This window comes from Galeopterus variegatus, unplaced genomic scaffold (genome assembly GCF_000696425.1).
Source record: "Galeopterus variegatus unplaced genomic scaffold, G_variegatus-3.0.2 Scaffold4401, whole genome shotgun sequence".
Lineage (NCBI taxonomy): Eukaryota > Metazoa > Chordata > Mammalia > Dermoptera > Cynocephalidae > Galeopterus > Galeopterus variegatus.
The window spans coordinates 81,825-100,234 of NW_007730512.1; the positions used below are offsets into that span (position 1 = coordinate 81,825).

The 18,410-nt window shown below is 54.4% G+C and overlaps 1 protein-coding gene across 1 annotated transcript in view; it reads left to right on the forward strand.

Annotated features, from left to right (window-relative positions):
• The window catches only part of LOC103603016 (ski oncogene-like), a 44,545-nt gene that overhangs the window by 5,778 nt on the left and 20,357 nt on the right, over positions 1 to 18,410 (forward strand). Inside the window, exon 2 of the mRNA XM_008587484.1 lies at positions 3 to 761. Coding sequence (XP_008585706.1) covers positions 3 to 761 — 759 coding nt within the window. The remainder of the gene's footprint in view (positions 1 to 2; positions 762 to 18,410) is intronic.

An 18,410-nucleotide genomic window follows, 5' to 3' on the forward strand; every position in this document is an offset into this window, starting at 1 on the left:
AGCCGCCGCCCGTGGTGCACCTGCCCGCCATCCAGCCGCCGCCGCCCGCGCTGCCCGGGCCCTTCTTCATGCCGTCCGTCCGCTCCACCGAGCGCTGCGAGACGGTGCTGGAGGGCGAGACCATCTCGTGCTTTGTGGTGGGCGGCGAGAAGCGCCTGTGCCTGCTGCAGATCCTCAACTCGGTGCTGCGCGACTTCTCACTGCAGATCAACTCGGTGTGCGATGAGCTGCACATGTACTGCTCGCGCTGCACGGCTGACCAGCTGGAGATCCTCAAAGTCATGGGCATCCTGCTCTTCTCGGCGTCCTTGTGTGGACTCATCACCAAGACGGACGCTGAGCGCCTGTGCAACGCGCTGCTCTACCTTGGCGCCTACCAGCCGCCCTGCAAGAAGGAGCTGTCCACCAGTCTGGCCATGGGCCTGGAGCTCAGCGAGCGCAGCATCCGCGTGTACCACGAGTGCTTCGGTAAATGCATGGGGCTGCTGGTGCCTGAGCTCTACAGCAGCCCAAGCGCCGCCTGCATCCAGTGCCTCAACTGCCGCCTCGTGTACCCGCCGCACAAGTTCGTGGTGCACTCGCACAAGGCCCTGGAGAACCGGACCTGCCACTGGGGCTTCGACTCGGCCAAGTGGCGGGCCTACATCCTGCTGAGCCAGGACTACACGGGCAAGGAGGAGCAGGCTCGTCTGGGCCGCTGCCGGGACGACGTGAAGGAGAAGTTCGACTATGGCAACAAGTACAAGCGGCGGGTGCCCTGGGTGAGTGTTCCCAGGCCTGGGAGCTGGGCAGGCCACACCCGGTGTGGGGGGCCCTCCTGGGCCAGGGGCTCCAGTCTCCCAAGGCTGGGACCTGCGTTACTGCCTTACCCCACATCTTAGGTTTTGTTTCGTTTTAAGGAGATTCAGGGCAGCACCAGTGTCCCCATCAACAGGGCCAGATGGCCTGGCTGGAAGGCCCTCGTGCCTGACCACCATGACAAGCCTGCGTAGGGGCTGGAGGCCTGGCCTGGTGGGTGGAAAAGCCCCCCTGAGGCCCACAGCCATTGCTTGGATAGGCCGGGAGGGCGCTTGAGAGAGAAGCCTGCCCCATACTCGGCAAGTTAGATCCGGTTGGACCCAGGCCTTGAGCCACAGCCCAGGTCTTCTTTGGGGTGTCCAGATGGGTTGAGGTGAAGGTTGCTCTCTCACCCCAGAAGCCTCCCAGGTTGCAGACAGAGGTGTGCCTGCCCTTGGTCCCCAGGAGACAGTTTTGGCAAGGCGGGGCCTGGTTTTGTTTCCCTGTTTGTGCCTTGAAGTCTTGGGACACAGACACAAAAATGAAGCCAGGTGTCCGGGCTGCAGGGGCAGGGGGCCGAGACTTGGTGACTCCAGCCCTGGGCCTGCCAGGGAGGAAGTCCCAGAGTCCCTGGGCGGAGTCGAGGGCAAGTGCCACTGGGCTACCAGCTTGGGACCTGGTCAGCGGGCAGTGTTGGAGTTACTGGCGCCTGCGATTTGTTTTGGACATGCCCGTTTCCTTCTCTGCCTTTCTGAAATGCAAAAGGGCACCGAGTGGAAGGGCCCTGGCCGTGGCTCTGTTGTTTGCCAGGCGGAGGATCTGTGGGATCCGGCTTGGGCAGCTTGTGGCCCACTAGCTGCTGAAACCGGTCACTGGGGGTCCTCAGGGACTTTTTGTTGCACACCCCCCCAAAAGTATGGTTTATTAAATTGCACACACACAGTGCTGCGTTGGCTCAGCTATTTTTGGGAGGCCTAATTAATTCAGCTATTGCATCAAACTTTTTTTTCTAGATCTGTGAATAGATGCTACAGCCTGGTTTTCTCTGCCGCCCCTCCAGCGGAGTCAGAGTTGTGGGAGGAGGGGCTGTGGAAGCGAGGGACTGTCGCCTCTGCTTGGAGGGGGCCGCATGCATGTGTGCATCTGTGTGTGTGCAGTGGTGTTTCTGTCCCGGGCTAGGCCAGTGCCCCAGTGGCCACTGTGTGCAGACCCATGGGGGCTGGGTGAGGATGCTGGTGGCCATTTCTTTCAGGTGGGGAGGTGGTTGTGGGTGGACACGATGGGTGCTCCCAGTGAGCCGAGGGCCTTTCTGTTTGGGGTGCTCACACCCTCGCCAACTCCTGTGGCATGAAGAAGCCAGTGTGCTCCCCAGGGACTGTGGTGACGAGCCCGGGCGGACCGTAGCGCTGGTCGTTGGCGAGGCCCGAGCTGCTGGGAAACATTCATGTTACCGATCTCCAGCGTGTTAAACAGGGGATCTTGTCTGAGCAGGGTGTGTCTTGTTTTTGTCCGAGTCTGGGTCATGTGTGTGTTTGTGGTCTTTTTGTCTTCCTGGGCTTTGCAGGGGCCCGGTGGAGTGGCCAGCAGGGCCTTTTTGTCACAGCTGCTATAGAGTGGAGCCCAGGACTGGCCTCTCCCTCCCTTGCAGCAGGCCCTGTGGTTCTGGGTGAGGGGTCCTCAGGCTCAGGGCAGGCCTGGCCAGAGCTTGCGGCCTGGGTGCCCCTTGAGGGGAAGGCAGGATGTCCCCAAGCTGTGGTCCTAGAGACAGGCCAGGCCTCCACTTGGGTCACCTTGGCAGATGGTTTGGAGAGGCCTTTCTCAGTGCCTTCTCTAGCACGGCTCTGAAGTCCAGTTTACTGATTAAAAAGACATTCCCTGAGTGGTGAGTGTGAGTGACTGGGGTGTCCATGCCTGAGTGGCAGTCCCAGCCCTCCCCTCACAATGGTGGTGTGGACTGGGTCCCTGCACATTTGCCAGCTCCTGCATGCTTTCCTGAGGAGGGACCAGAGGGCCGCTGTCCCCTCCTTGTGGGGCGCTCGTGCTCCAAGCCCTGCCTCTCTAAGTTCTCGATGGTGCAGCGGCTGGGCTCCCCTTGCTCAGTGACCATGCCATTGGGAGTTCAGAGCTGCGTGGTCCCCTGTAAATCTCCCTCGACAGCAGTGTGCTTGTCTGTGTACACGCCAGGGGCACCACATGAGAAGGGGGTGGCTCTCTCAAGGTGGGCGTGGACCCATGGCTGCCCAGACCCCACTGGTCCTAGGAGGAGTGGCCTGGGAGGACCCCCCGAGCCCCACCGGTAGTCCCACTGCTGATCTCCTTTGGCTCCTCCCAGTTGCCTCTTGACAGCTTGATGGGATATGTTTTGATTTTCTTCACTTCTTTTGTATTATAAAATTTTAATATTTTTGATCTACGGAGGATGAGGGCAGAAGGAACAAAAAATGTACTGGAACTCTCTTTGCAGGGGACGCTGCTTCCAGGAGGCCTTTGGGCTCTGCTGAGCGGGAGTGAGCCTTCTGGTTGTTCGTGCGAGGCGAGGTGTGGGCCGGGTCTCCTGCTCAGGTGGACTCGGTGATTTTCCCAGTTTCTCTGGAACCCTGATTACCTCTGCCCGCCCTGCTTTGCGGGCAGGCCTGGTTGTGGTGTGGTCGTGGTTCCTATGGTCATCCCAGTGTGGAACTGGGTGGGAGGCAGGGCTCCAGCTTTGAGCCCTGGGGAGGCCCTGTGCAGGCAGGAGGCTGTGCCTGAGGCCTGGCATGTCAGTGGTGCTGTGACAGTGTGAGGGGTTGGCAGTCTTCCTTGGTCGTGTCTCCCTAATGTCATAGGGGACTCAGAGAAAGTGTTCACTGCTGTCCCAGCTTCCTGCTGGTGTAGCTTGGATGACCATGTGCGCTACCTGGGAGTGCCGCAAGTCACCTCTTAGGGATTCCTATGGCTGTTGTCATTGGGAGGTATGTGCAGTGAGCCAGCCCAGCTCTGGAACCTGGGGGGTTGGTCTCACATCTCCACTCTGTCCCTCGCTGTGTGACCTTGAGCGAGTTGTCTAGGTTCTGTATGTCTCAGTTTCCTCATGTGTAAACTGGGGGCTAATGTTTTATTGATCTTGGGTGTTTAACGTGTTGAGTGTCACGGGTGGGGTCTGTACGGGTCATTGCTGCTTGGAACATATGGCAAAGAGACAGGAGCCTTTACCTCTCCATCCTTCCCTTTTCTTTGGCCTGGTCAACTCTGTCCCTTTCTCTTGGGTTGTCTGATGGCTGTTGCACGAAATTGGACTAAATCTTTTCATTGGCATAGATTGCTGTCAGTCAGAAAAGTAGACAAACGGTGGCAGTTTGAGCTGCCGCTTGGCCCGCTGCCTGGGACACAGCTTCTTGTCCCACGGGGCGTCTTGCTGGGTAGCCAAGCACTTCCTTTCAGGCTGATGACAAGGTGCTACGGTGCCTCCCTCGGCCAGAGCGGTGTCCACTGCCTCTGTGTTTGAGAAACAGACTCCTAACTACTGTGTGTGATTTTGAATGTCCTTGTGAGTGAAGAATTTCTGTTGTTACATTATTTCACCTCTGTCTCCAGACGCCTGAGGTCTTCGAGGGGTCTTTGTTAGAATTGCTCGTGTGTGCAACCAATGTCAGTTCGTGGTGCATGGAGCCGTGTGCAGCAGGCATGGCGGTGTGGATTGTCTGAGTTCCTGACAATTGGTAACTTTTTCTGGCCAGCCTCAGTAAGCATTGAGTCTTGAAGAGAGCATTGAATGAATGAATCTTTTAGGTGCAGAGGCCAGGAAAGGGTTCTGGATTTAGGAGCCCGCTCTGAGTAAGTTGTATTTTGCTCTTTTAAGCTGAAATTCCTACAGGAAGGGTTGGTACTGGGAACTGGGAATGCTGGAATTGGCCTGCTTCTTCCAGGACCCCTCTTTGGTGCAGCGGCGGACGTCCTCAGGTCTGGGGGGTGCTTCAGAGGGTGGGCTGTCCCTTTGCCTCTGGCCTCCTTTTGGAGAAGTGTATTTACTGTGAGGGTGTTTTGCTACAGGTTTTCGTGGTGTGCAGCGCTGATTTCCCAGCTCCCAATGCTTGGCTCAGAGGGCAGGCTGCCTTCTTGGCGATGCTCTGCAGTCTGGCTCCAGGATGAGCCCCCACCCGTGCACAAGGATGGGGTCCGCGGGTCTGGTTTGATCACCAGGGCAAGGGCTGCAGCAGGAAGGCTGGTAGGGTCTTTCCAGATGGGGGAAACGGTGGCCTGAGAGTCATCTCTAGCTTCTGCCTGTGGCCAGAGGCAGTCCTGCAGTGAGGGGGGCTGGGGGCCCTGCCTGCCCCGCCTGTGCCCTTGTCTGGCCTCTGCTAGAGCCTCACACAGCTCGTTCTCTGGGCATGGTCCATTGCCCCATCCATCTGACTGTCTGTCCTGCTGGTTTCCAGGATCCCCTGGGAGCTGGGCTGGGTGCCTTGCCTTCTGGGGTCAGCAGGATCACTGAGTAGCTCCCCTGTTGCTCCTTGGGTGCCACAGTCAGCATGGGGCTTTGGAGAGTAAGGTCGCTGACTCTGCGGCGTCTGTTTCTCCACCTCCCTGAAGCCAGGTTGTGTAATGTCTGTCTGAAATGTCAGTGAGACAGACAGGATGTGGCACGTGCGGAAGTTTGGGTGAAGTGTGTGAGCCGATCCCCATCTTGGAGCCGGGCGTGGGGGGCAGCCCCAGCCCAGGTTGAGCCCTGCGCCCAGGGGGCCGTGGGGGGCGGTGGCAGCGGGTCTGGGGCCTGCACCCTGGCCATCGGGAAGGAGGTGTCTGCAGCCTGGCGGCATGGCTTTCTGTGGCAATGTGTCTCTTTCTAAGGATTATGAAAGTTTAGGGAGGATTTCTCCACTAGAAGGATTATGCAAGTTTCAAGTGAAATGTTTTTTAAAAGTTTCTTTGTTTTGAGTCAAAATACAGAGGCTGAGTTATTTCCTTAAGATCTGGGACAGCTGAGAAAGAAGAATGTCCCGCTCTTCCTCATCCTCTCGTCACTGGGGCTCATGGAGCTGGGGACCGACCGGAGACAGGCCTAGCTTTTCACCTTCACACCTCCCTCCCAACTGCTGCTGGGGGTCGTTGTCCTGTGTGGGCTCCTTCCCACCCTGGCCATCACCTGTCATGTCCCTGGGGACACGTTATTGCCTGTGTAAGCCTGGCCGAGGTCTACCCCCACCTTTGCACCTGACCTCAGGGAAGCTTGGTTCCTCCTCTGGTGACTGGGTGCTGCTCTGGCCACCTTTCTCCTTGCTCTCTGTTGTGGGTAACTCAGGTCACCCTCAGGAAGCACTTGGCACGTCCTGGGGGCAGGGGTGTAGTAAGCGATAGCTCTTAGTGCTGCTTTTTTGTGAATACGGAGACAGTTCCTGAAGAGCTCTGCTTTCCAGAGCCTGTTTGTTTGTTGCACTGTACAGTACCTGATGCTTTTCCAGGAGGCCTCGCTGGGGGATGGTTCTGGGGGTCCCCCAGCTCCAGGCTCATCACCACTTGCATCTGCTTACTTACTGAAATGAAGGACCAAGACTTGGGTGTGAATTTTCAGTGAGACTTGTGGGTGACAGTAGTAAAACATAGGAGAAGGCCCAGGGTGGACGCAGCACCCATGCTGTTCACACCCTCGGGGGACTTGGTGGCACCCGGCACCTGTAACCTGCAGCATGTGTCCTGGTGCTGCTTTGGTCTTTGCTTGAAATTGCTGTTCTTTTGAGTACTCCTGTCTTTTGTTTGGGTGGACACAGGTAAAGGGATCTTCAACAGGGGTCTTGGCATGAGCCTTGGAAACATCTGAGATTCTCTTTCGCTACTTGGCATTTGTGTCATCTTTGATTTTACTTTTTTGACTTATAAAGGTGTGGAGAATGCTGTGACTTCATGCTTTTGCAGCTACAGGTAATAATTTGGGAAGTTCAGCTGTGGCTTGTGGCCAGCACACCTAGCCCAGGCCGTCTTGGCTGTGGGAGGCCTGGTCGTGCTGGCCCTGGGGGACGTGTGTGGGGTTGTATTGTTGGCTTCACGGGGCTGGGTGGGAGGGCTTGGTCACGGCTGGGTCTCCAGTTTCAGGACTGAAATAAATACTCATCGAATGACTTAGTGGAAGCGCAGAATCACCCACCATCAGGGCTGCTGGCAGCTCTCTTCCCTGGCTAGGAAAGGGAAGCTGGGAAGCTATTTCAGGAGTAGCATTGAGTTCCCCCTTAGGTGGCATTCTTTCCTCACCCCATTTTAGGTTTTGAAGAAGGCGGTTCACTCAGATCTGACTTGGGGATGATTCTACCCTGGTTCCACATTGTAGTGCTCAGAAAGTGCTGGAATGTTACCTGTGGCTTGGATTGAGTGCCCTTGTTCTTCCACCTCCTGGCACTGCCTGGCCGAGCTTCTGTGACGACTGTTGCTGCACCTGTGGCTTCTGCTGGATGGTCGGCTGCTGCTTTGAAAGAAGCAGCTCTTGCTAGAAGTGGGCCTCCAGCAGGTCCCAGTGTGCTGCTTTCAGGGGAACGTGGTGGGTCAGGCTGGTGGCCTCAGGTGGACATGGGTGGTGGGGAGGTGGCTCCCAGTGAGGGAACCTGACCCCGAAACAGAGGATTGGTCACTGTCCTGAGAGTTAGCGGAGCTGGGGCTTCACGCCAGGGCCCAGTGGAGAGGAGGGCGTCCCTGTGGAGACTGGCAGGCAGGTGGGTGGAGCGCAGCTGGTCCGAGGGCCTAGGGCACTAACTGGGCTCTTTTCGGTCCTTTCCCTTCCGGACTCGGCCCCTGGGCAGCACGTGGCAGTGACTGGTGGGACATCAGCTCTGCTGTGCTCTGGTGCTGGTGCTGCTGAGAGGCCGGCTGGCAGGGAGCTCAGTGGGGCTGCGGGTGAGGGTGGTGTCCAGCACACCTGCTCACTGTTGCTCTGGCCACACTCCTCGTGGTGCCATGGCTCCTCAGCCGTGGCTGTCTGGGTGCCGCTTCACACTGCACAGGGTCTCCTTCGATGTCACCTCACTTCTGTGCTTACGAGAAAAAACCTGTACAGCTAGCAATTAGGTGTTTTTGCTAATTATATCATTTTCTTCTGCCTACAAGTAAATCTGTAAGTGATTAGGACAAGAAGTGGCCTCAGGCCTGCAGACCCCCTCACCCTACTCGGGGGTGCGGGGGCCGTGAACTGCCAGTGCAGCCGTTGGGAAAAGGCTGATGATTGGACAGTTGCTCGCAGAGTCTTTATGTGGATTCTGCACTGAAGGTGACATGGAAACATCTTTGTGTGTGTCTTTGCCTATAAACAGAGAAGTTAGGCCAGCTCCCTGTCCAGGCAATGAGGCCTCGAGGTTCGGTGGGTGGAACCTGGGGCCTGGACAGTCACCTCAGCCAGAATGGGCGGTGCCCATGCTGCCCGCTTCCCCGTCCTCGGGGTTACACTGAGAGCTGATGATTCAGCTCTGCCAGCGGCCATTTCCGTGACTTGGTTTCCAAATGCCACGTCTTGGCCTCCCCCTTCAGGAGCAGGCTTGCACCCTGGGGTGGGATCCTGGCCAAAGTGACCGTTCTGCTCTTTTGTCCTGCTTTGTCTGAACTGTTGAATATTAATGAGGGGAGCTGGGGCGTGAGGGCAGCCACCATGGAGTGGCTCTTTAAAGGAGGGCCCTTGATTTTTGTTTTGCATCTATCATTTGGGTCCCTGGCCCCCACAGTGGGGGTGACGCCACTGGTTGGATTCAAAAGGGGGGCCTGGCGGCCAGAGCCTGGGCAGGAAGCCTTTGACCTGAGGCAGGGAAGGTGGCTCTTTGTGTCTGGGTGTGGAGAATGAAAGGGCAGGCAGCCTCTCGGCCACACATGGGCTTTACCTGCTGCAGTCTCACTCTGCCCGTGAGCGAGGTGGAGCCACTGTGACCGCGCCTGGTTTCTAAGCTGCTCTTTCCTCCCCTAACGCCTCCGTGCAGGTAGTGGTCAGTATTGTGTTTTAGTATCTCTGGTCAAGCAGAATTTGCTAGGAGCTTGGAGAGAGGCAACGATGCTTAGAGATTGAGGGCATGGACTCTTCCATCCAGATGGCTGAGCCCGAATCCTGGGTAGGCCACTTCCTTACTATGGGTTGCATCACTTCTGGGCCCAAGTGGTGCTGAGCTGTGCAGCAGCTTCACTGTCTTTAGCTGTTCGGCCCCTCTCCTTTTCAAAAGAGGCAGTTGGGCCTGTCGAGCTGTCTCAGGAGCCAAGCCTGGACTAAGTGCGGGTGATGAGCTACATCGGGTGCTGGCATGGGGACCCTGCCCACAGCCAGGAAGGCCAGTCAACCAGCTGATGGAAGTGAGCAGGTGCCACAGTGAAATGCATGCAGTGTGTTGGGCGGCCATGAGGCTGGGGGCCTGTCCGTGGATTTGGGCCTGTGCTGTCTTTTCTTGGTGCTGTCAGACACTGGCCACCCCCAGTGGCCCGCTACAGGGTAGAGGCTGACTTCCGTTGAGCTGTATGTTTGGTGGGGCCTGCAAGGGCACGTCCAGCCTGGGCCTCAGCATTGGGTCCCTTTGTGGTTGGGTCCACATGTCCCTGGCTTTGTCTGTCAAGATGCTGGCTGCATGTCGTCCGTGAGGCTCTGTGGGCGCAGGCTGAGGATGTCACACAGCCCTGGGCCCAGCGTGCTGGGTGTGCATGGTGGAGTTGCTCCTCCGCTAAGTTCAACCACCAGATGACGTCCAGTGTTCTGTTTCACAGCAAAGCTGTGGGATTTATTTCCAAGTATTACAATTTTCTGGTAGCTCTTTAGGCCATGGTTTTGGTAAATGACCCAAGAGTGGCAGGTTCCTTGCTTGTGGCCTGATCTGAGTAGAGTGAGACTGACCCAAGGGAGATGTTATTGGGAAAAGAGATTTTTCAGAAAAGAAAAGCAAGGCGTTGTATGACGAACCAGCTTGGAGACCCTTGGTTCCGTCTGCTGTTGCTGGAGCTGAAAGCTTGGGAGAGACAGAGCCAGTGGAATGTGTCATGGCACCAGCATTGTAGATGGACTCTGAGCTGCAGTCTCCCAGGGGCCTTCCCATCCTCCTGCCACTGTTGTCCAGGCCCACAGGCACGTTGGATTTGTCCATTACTGCACTAGAGAGTTGACCTGGAACTTGAGATCTGTTTCTAATAAGCCAGGGTTTGTTACAGTTGAGAGAATTTGGAATTTTGGGAGTTGAATGTCATAATGCTGTTTTGGTCTGTGTGATATTTGGCTGCTTGTTTCAGAGAAGCCGCTAAACACGGCTTGGATGTTAATGGCGCTCATTGTCCTGTACAAGCTGAAACAGCCTTGGGGCAGCCTCGAGTTACACTGGGCTGTCCCCGGAGCCTGACGTCCACTTGCACGTGTTCCTTGTCTGTGGGGTGGCCTTGCTGCCCCAGGTGTGCCGCGGCCCATGGCTGATGGGGGAGCAGAAATGAGCCTTTGTGCAAGCCTGCTGCCTCTCCTTGGGTTAGGACTTGATGTTTGGAGAAATCTTCAGATGTATGGTAAGGTTGTGAGAATCAAGTGGCGTGGCGGCCCTGTTCACCGAGATGCGCCGTCGCCAATGCTTGCCATGTTGGCATTCTGTCTCCGTGTGAGAGGTCTTGTAGTTTTTTGCTGGTCCTTTGAGAACATGTTTCAGTTCTCCTCTCAAGCTCTTCTGTGTGAATCTCTTAAAAGCTAGGGCATTGTGGTGACCAAATCTGGGAAGCTGACCCCATGCCCACCTTTGGCCGGGCCACAGCCATCAGCCTGCTTGCCCATTGTCCTGGTCCTTTTCCACCAGCTTACTTCTGCCCAAGCCCTGCTTTGCAGTGCAGCTGATGACTCTCCTGAGCCCTGTTGTACCTGGGCAGTCCCTCAGCTGCCCTTTGTCTTTCACGATGATGGCACATTTGAAGGGCACCAGGGGGCCGTCGTGTGGAGCACCTCCAGCCTGGCTGTGCCCAGTGGTCCATGGTTGGAGGCACAGGACGCATTTTGGGTAGGAGCCTGGCATCCATGCTGTGTCCTCAGGAGCCTTTTCCCTTGGTAATTAATGAGTAATCCACAGGAAGACTTTAGACCCTGTAACTTCTCTGGCCCCGTGAACTTTCTCCCTGTGGGTTCGGGGTCTTCTGGTGATTCTGCTGGGCTTGGCCTTGGAGACTGTGGAGTTTCCCTCCTTGGCTGTAGAGCGCTTCCTCTTCCCTCCTGCCTCTTGCTGGTTGGTATCTCTGTGGACCCTGCTTTTTAAAGCATCACCTTTATGATCCGTTCTTGTCATTATTTTGATGCCCAAATTGTCCTTTTGGCTGTTTGCTGGTATCGGTCTTCGCTGGTGTCTTTTTTGAGAGCGAGCAGAGCTTTCCCTGCAGTCCCTCGGGCGCCCTCACGTCTCATGGCAGTCCCGTGTGGCTTGTTGCTCCTGACCAGCAGGACCAGGTATGTAGACTTGTGGATGCCCTTCAGCCAGAGCTGCGTGATGAGCAGATGCCCACCTGCAAGTGGATGGCATCTGTGGCACTGGTTCCAGGCAGCTGAGGTGCCACATGTCACTGGCAAAGCCCAGTTTATCTGACAGATTCTCAAGTCTCAATCACAAAGTTGTGTCTGCACAAGATGGCTTTTCTAGAAAAATGTTCAGCAAGGCATTTTTCTGCACGTGAACATTGGCCATTTTTCCAGGCCTCATTGTCATTGATCATTTACAACCGAACACCTTCCTCTCTTTGCTGGACTCCCTCTCCGCTCCTTGGCTGTGGACACAGCATGGTGAGTGCAGCTTATCTGGCCCTGTCTCTGGAGGCCTCCCTGCTGTTGCGCCCCATTGACATTTCACTGTCCCTGGCAGTGTCTGTGCCCAGACAGGCCGAGGCACGCGGGGACTCACGCTCTTCTTGCTGTGCTTTGCGCACCTGACTGCGAGGCCTCCCCAAGGTCCTCCCCCTGGGTTGTGTGGCCCCATCTAGGTGAGTGAGGTCGGAGGGAGAAAAGCGGACTGGGGTGGATGGTGGCGCCTTCAAGTACTGAGGACTGAAAACTGTCCTTTCTTTTCCAGTTTTAAAACAAACCTTATCCCGCCTTTAATTTTTGGAAGTCCTATGAGGTAATGAATAGCTCAGTTCATTTCCAGCTGATCCAGGAAAAGTGGGAAAGTCTTGACTGGAGTGGCTGTTGTTACATGATGGGGCTCACCTTTGGCATAGCTGATGGGTCCTTCAGGCCCCACAGGGCTCCTGAGCTGGTGCCTGGGGCAGCAGGGGGGCTGCCCCATGTTCCGGAGGTCCTGGTGCTGGGCTGCACTCCCCTTTCTAGGAGCAGCCTGGGCCCGTGGTCGTATCTGGCATTCCCTGAAGGGTCCCCACATGGTTCTGTGTTTTCTCCCTACTGAGGGCTTTTGTCTGCTCGAGCTGCTGACCTCCAAGCAAAGCCATGACTTTAAACCTCTAGCTGCTCAGTGATCAGGACCAAAGAGAGGATGGAGCTTGGAGAAGTGAACGGCTGTCTAATGTGGTCCTACAGAGGGTCAGGCCGGGGTTCCCACAGCCGCTCCTGAGCTCGGGTGTTGGCTCTTCCTTTGGATCAGCGCCAGGCTGGTGCTCAGCTTGTCCGGAAGAGCCTCCAGGGGTTCCAGTTCATCAACAGAAGGCTGGAAATTTTGAGCGTTACAAGAAGGAAGTGAGGATTACTGAACTGGAATTAATATTTCGTGATGTGAGTCACACCCTGTGAATATAGCACTCCACACACTGCCTCCCTGATCTGAATCCCAAACACCCAGACTTGGGCTGGAACCACCGTGTCTAACACCAGCCGCCACATTTAGCAAAAGTGGGTGTCATGGGGGAGATGCCTGGAGGCTCCACAGGCCTGGGGAGTCTGGAGTCATCCTTAAAGAGTTGTCCTGAAACTCATCTTTTTATTTGAATTTTGATGTATCCCTTTGTTTGTTTGCGCCCAGGGAGAGGCCTGTCCAGGCCTTCTTGGGGGCAAAGGAGCATGAGAGCCCAGGTCTGTCCTCAGACAGGCACTGTGAGGAAACAGTGTACAGAGCACACACATGCGTTCTCTCAACAACCCCCCCCCCCCCCCCCCCCCCCCCCCCCCTTTTTTTTTTTTAAATATACTTATTTTGCTATTGGGGAGGGGAATATCAAATGAACAAGATCACTTTTAAATGGTAGTTTTTATAAGATGTTATAAACTTGTATCTTTTTACCATTAAAGTGCAGTGTATGTTCCTTCGTGATATATTTAGGATATTTAAATAAAAAGAATATGGGGCTTTTCTACATACTATCTCTTTGGGAAGAATATCCTTTGGGGAAGCTTTTTCACTGGAGGCCAGAGTGGTTTTAGTGGTTTTCCATTTTTCCCCTTAATATGACCACCCCACAACTTCCAGCACCCTATAAACCGAGGACATGTTCCCTGCACATGTGTATTTATTAGTAAATTAGCCACATGCTCCATACTGCTAGCAGTTAGAAATGGTATGAAGCAAAGGAAAAAACATCACTTTGAAAGGACTAGGAGGCAAGAACTGGCTGATGTTTTCTGTTGAGTCTGTGTACTGGCTTTGATGTCCCTGTCCACTGTATCTGCAGAGGCCCAGGGAGGCGAGGCCAAGCGCCCCTCCGTACGGACCTGGCACGAGGCCCACATGTAGGTATGCACTTTGTGCTCCATGCAGGAGCAGACGAGGTGCGTGTGATTCTGAGACCTGTCCCAAGACATCCATGGTGACAGATGCAGTGAGGAGTGTGCTTGGGTGGCAGCGTAAGCAAAGGCCTTGCCGGGGGTTCAGCTCTGGTGGCTCGCGGACACCTAGGCACAGGGTGCTGCCCATGGAACTCTTAGTGCAGGAGGAGAAAGTTCTGTGTTCTTCTAGATGCTCATCTCATGAGAGAAAAAACCTCGAGACAGCCAGCCTAATGTCTTCCTGCGGGCACCCTGCTGAGCTGTCAGGGGTCTGCTTTGGTGGAAGAACTGTTCCCTGGCTGCAGCCTTGCCCTTGTAGCAGGAGGAGGAGGCGAGGGCCGTGCAGCCTTTCAAGGCCATGGTTCTCAGCCAGTGTTCAGGGTTCAAGTGCTCAAGCGTCCTTATGGGTGCTCAGCTGTCCCGAGCTGCACCACATTGTTCTCTGTCAGAATTGTTACTGCAGGTGCTCTTGGCAGGTTCACAGTTATGACAAGCTGGGCTGGTGCTGCCCCTGTGAGGTGTCTGGCACACATAGCAGTTGCTGTTCACCTGCAGACGTTGATTCTGTAGGGTCTAGGAGGCCGCTGTGTGGAGGAGGTGGTGGCCTGCCTGGGTGCACCTGCTGGAAGTGCTGGCCTGGACCTGCATCCCCCACGTTGGAGCTGACCAAGGGGCAGGACGACTTGGCTCTGCCCTCCTCCCTGTGGCCTCCCGTGTTGTTACGCCCTGACCCTTGAGCAGCCCTGGAGCTACCTCAGTTCTTCCTCATTCTAGGAATTGCTGACTGTGAAAGCTGAAGATCCTATTTTGATGTTTATTTGGCTGCCTTTCCTCTTCATTTACTCAATATTCACTCTGGACATATTGAAATCGCGGCCCACTGGCAGTTGGTCTGTCCTCATGCACATGTGATTGGTATCTTGCCTGCCTGGTGCTGTGCCTGGGCATAGGTGAAGTGGACCTGGAGGTGGGAGCTGACTTGGAATCTTATTTGTTCTTGACGACATCACAGTTGGCTAGGCTGTTTGGATGTGACTCTGGGCATTTGCGATAGGACAGTACAGGCCATCAACACATTCACTTGATGCATGTGGCTCCTCTGCTGCATACCTGTGGGGTCCCTAGGGTCTCGGTGAGCTCTAGAAGGTTTTTGAGAATGGAGACAAAGGACCAAGATGGTACTTCTTTTCCTCTAGATGCCTGTGCCATGCAGTTGGGCACAGGGGGCCTTCAGGTGATGGCAGCCTGGTGCTGCCCAGCAGTATCACCTCTCAGTTGTGGGATGCTTGGTGCGGACTGGCTGCCCCACCCTGCACACCCACTAGCCAAGCTCAGGCCACTTCTCCCTTTGTTTGGTCTGTCATACCATTACACAGGGTTTCTTCTTCTCTTTTGTCGTCAGTTAAGGAATCCATGGACATGAGCTAGAGTCAGAGTGCCAGAAGTCAAGTGACAACATGCAAGTGTCCCCATCCTGTCCTCCTCAAGTCAGCTACAGGCAGGTACTTTTCCATTCTTGCTGAGTATTCTTCTGTTAACCCCATGTCTCTGAGGGACCAGCACAGTGCTGCTTGACCTCCAGTCCAGCTGTTCAGAGCTCCCACATGCCAATATCACTGCGTCTCCAGTTTTGATAAATCCATCCTTTCTTTTTTTTTTTTTTTTCCTTTTTGTCTTTTTTCATGTCCGGCAATGGATCGCAACCCTCAGTGTCGCGCCCGTACCGGACCGGGACCGGCAACGGGATCACAACCCTCGGTGCTGTGCCCGCACCTCGCCCAGCCAGTGAGCGGGAACCGGTCTGTATGTGGGATCCGAACCCTCGGCGGGAGCGCCGCCGGACTCCCAAGCGGCGCACTGTAGCAGTGCGCCACCGGGCCGGCCCCTAAATCCATCCTTTCTTTTTTTTTTTTTTTTTTCCTTTTTGTCTTTTTTCATGTCCGGCAATGGATCGCAACCCTCAGTGTCGCGCCCGTACCGGACCGGGACCGGCAACGGGATCACAACCCTCGGTGCTGTGCCCGCACCTCGCCCAGCCAGTGAGCGGGAACCGGTCTGTATGTGGGATCCGAACCCTCGGCGGGAGCGCCGCCGGACTCCCAAGCGGCGCACTGTAGCAGTGCGCCACCGGGCCGGCCCCTAAATCCATCCTTTCTGCTGATTACTAGGACTCAGTGCCATCTTCTCACATCATTTCCTGTCTGGGCCACTGTGTGTCCTGACCTCATTTCCTTCTGGGCTACTCTGTGTCCTGACTTCATTTCCTGTCTGCACCATGATGTGTCCTGATCTCATTTCCCATCTAGACCAAGGTGTGTCCTAACCTCATTTCCTGTCTAGACTATTATGTGTCCTGACCTCATTTCCTGTCTAGACTCCTATGTGTCCTGACCTCATTTCCTTCTGGACCACTGTGTATCCTGACCTCATTTCCTGTCTAGACCACTGTATGTCCTGGCCTCATTTCCTGTCTAGAACACTGTGTGTCCTGACCTCACTTCCTCTCCAGAGCAGTGTGTGTCCTCATCTCATTTCCTGTCCAGAGCAGTGTGTGTCCTCATCTCATTTCCTGTTTAGATACTGCTGTATGTCCTGACCTCATTTCCTGTCTAGACACCACTGTGTGTCCTGCCCTCATTTCCTGTTGGGAACAGTCTGCCCTGAAGTTGCATGTCTGACCTTATTTCCTCTCCACTTTGTGTTCTGGAGTTGGTCCTCATGCTTTTGCTCACTTGCTTTGCTTTCTCAGGATCTCTGGCTACATCCTTGCTCCGGCGCTATCCCCTGCCTCTTGGCACAATTGTTTGTGAGATCCAGCAGCCACATGGCCTGCATACCTGTGGACTCATCCAGAACCCAAAAGGAACAAAGCTTAGGTAAACTCTCAGCGGCTAAAAGCTATAGACCGCACTCCCAGCAGAAACACTGGGCCGTGGGAAGTCTGGATTAAAAAACAGAAGTCAAGGGCCGGCCCAGTGGTGCACTCGGTAGACCACATGGCCTGCTGGTCCCCTCCGCCTGCCCTCTTGTTGCTAGTTGCTACTCCTGGGTTTCTCTTTGCCCTGGGTGTCTCTGGGCCTCTCCCCAGTGTGGCGTTCCAGGAGTCCCCCTCCGAGGTTCATTCCCTCATCAGAACGACCACAGCATGTGTTTGACAGGCGCCTGGGAGTTTGGTACTTTGGATCTTGCACAGCTGAACATTTAATTTTCCACCCTGTGCTTTTTGGTTTAGGAGCAGGATGTTCAGTTGACCTTGCTCTCAGCATTTTGCCTCCAGTGTCTTAGTAGAGAATTCTAATGCCCTCTGATTCGGGCCATGGCATGTAACCTGCCTCTGTCCTGTGGGAACTTTCAGGACCTTCTCTTGATCCCCATGTCTGACCTTGAGGCCAGTCGTTTTTGGTCCTGTGCTGGGCACCCACTGGGCCCAGGAGGCTCGTGTCCCCATTTTCAGGATCGTGCTAGTGGCGCTTCTTTGCTGTTCTGTTCCTGTCTTTTCCTTTGGAGCCCCTCCTGGCTGAGATGTGTTCCACTTGGATGGCTGGTCCTCTAACTGCCATAGCTGCCCTGCTTTCTCCCTCTGTGTGTTAGTTTCTGTGATGTCTTTTTAGTTTCTAAGATGTCCTTTTTTGTTTTTTATGTATTTTGTAAAAGCCCCCACCTGTTTTGTTTTTGGATGAGTGTCTTGCCTGTTACTGCCACGACTATTAATGATGTTTTTATTGACAGTGTCTTCTGTTGGTTCTCCTGAATTCTCTTCTCTGATTGGTTTCAGACCTTGGCTTTAAAGGGGCAGCTTTTGCTGGGTTGGCAATTCTTGAAGGGTCACATCAAAACTGAAATGCTGTTGGGCAGCAGGGGGGCGGCAAGGCCCCAGGGAGCCCCTCCCCCCAACTGTTGCCCATGCAGATTTACAGACCAGTCCCTGATTTCACTCCCTGGAAACTTCCTTTCCACCTCCGGTGGTAGCTGGGTCTTTGCTCCCTGGACTCTTCCGCATGGTTCTCTGGCCCCTGCCTCTGCAGCGGCTCATTCCCAGCCTCCTCCCCACTTCCTCCTGCCCTGTGTGTGCTCCAGGTCAAGACTCTTCCTCCTCCATTGAAGAGCAGGGCTTTTGTGATTTTTGAGAGGAGGATGGGATTGAAGTGTTTTCGTTCTTCCATCTTGAAACTGGTTTTCTTTCCTCATGATGCTTTTGAATTATTATATCTTCTTGACATGTTTCACTGGATTTGAAAGTTTTTAGGTAAGTGTTGGCATTTTAAGCATTGAGGAAGGAAGGGCATAAAGAGCTGCTTTAAAAAGGAAAATACGCTTTCTCTCTGCTCCACCATTTTCACAATGCGATACCCTGCCATCACTGTCACCACCAGCAAGACATTCACCAGCTGTGTTTCCCTGGACTTTGAACTTCCTAGCCTCTGAAATTGTAAGCAATAATTTTTGTTTTCTTTATAAATGAAATAAAATTTAAAAAAAGGAAAATACAGTAAGGCCAATTATTTGTGACTTTAGCCAGAAGTAATCCTCAGATCATCAGGTTTTATTTTCTTGGAATGTCCTACTTATTTCATGCTAGTGTGAGTGTGCCTGCATGTGTGTGTGTGCATGCAGGACTCATGGTCCTTGAATCCTTACATTCAGTGTCTGCGGCATAGTATAGTCATGACTGATGTTTGAATGAATGACCCAGATACTCCAATTCTGAGATTTTAAGGTTTAATCATCCCCGGGGATGATTAAAGGATGAATTCTGTTGAGTGACACGGAGTCAAGAAAGAACGTGAGGTGAAGCCTTTGGGGTCGCTTTTTGCAAAGGTTTGAAGCTCTGGTCAGTCCAGAAGTGGAATTAACAACAGCCATTAATAGTGGAGGTTGCTCAGTGAGGCTCATCCCCTCCCTCCTTTTTCTCTGCCCCCACCCCCACCCCCATGAGGGTTCTTGACTTCTGTTTTTTTTTTTTTTTTTTTCTTTTTTTTTT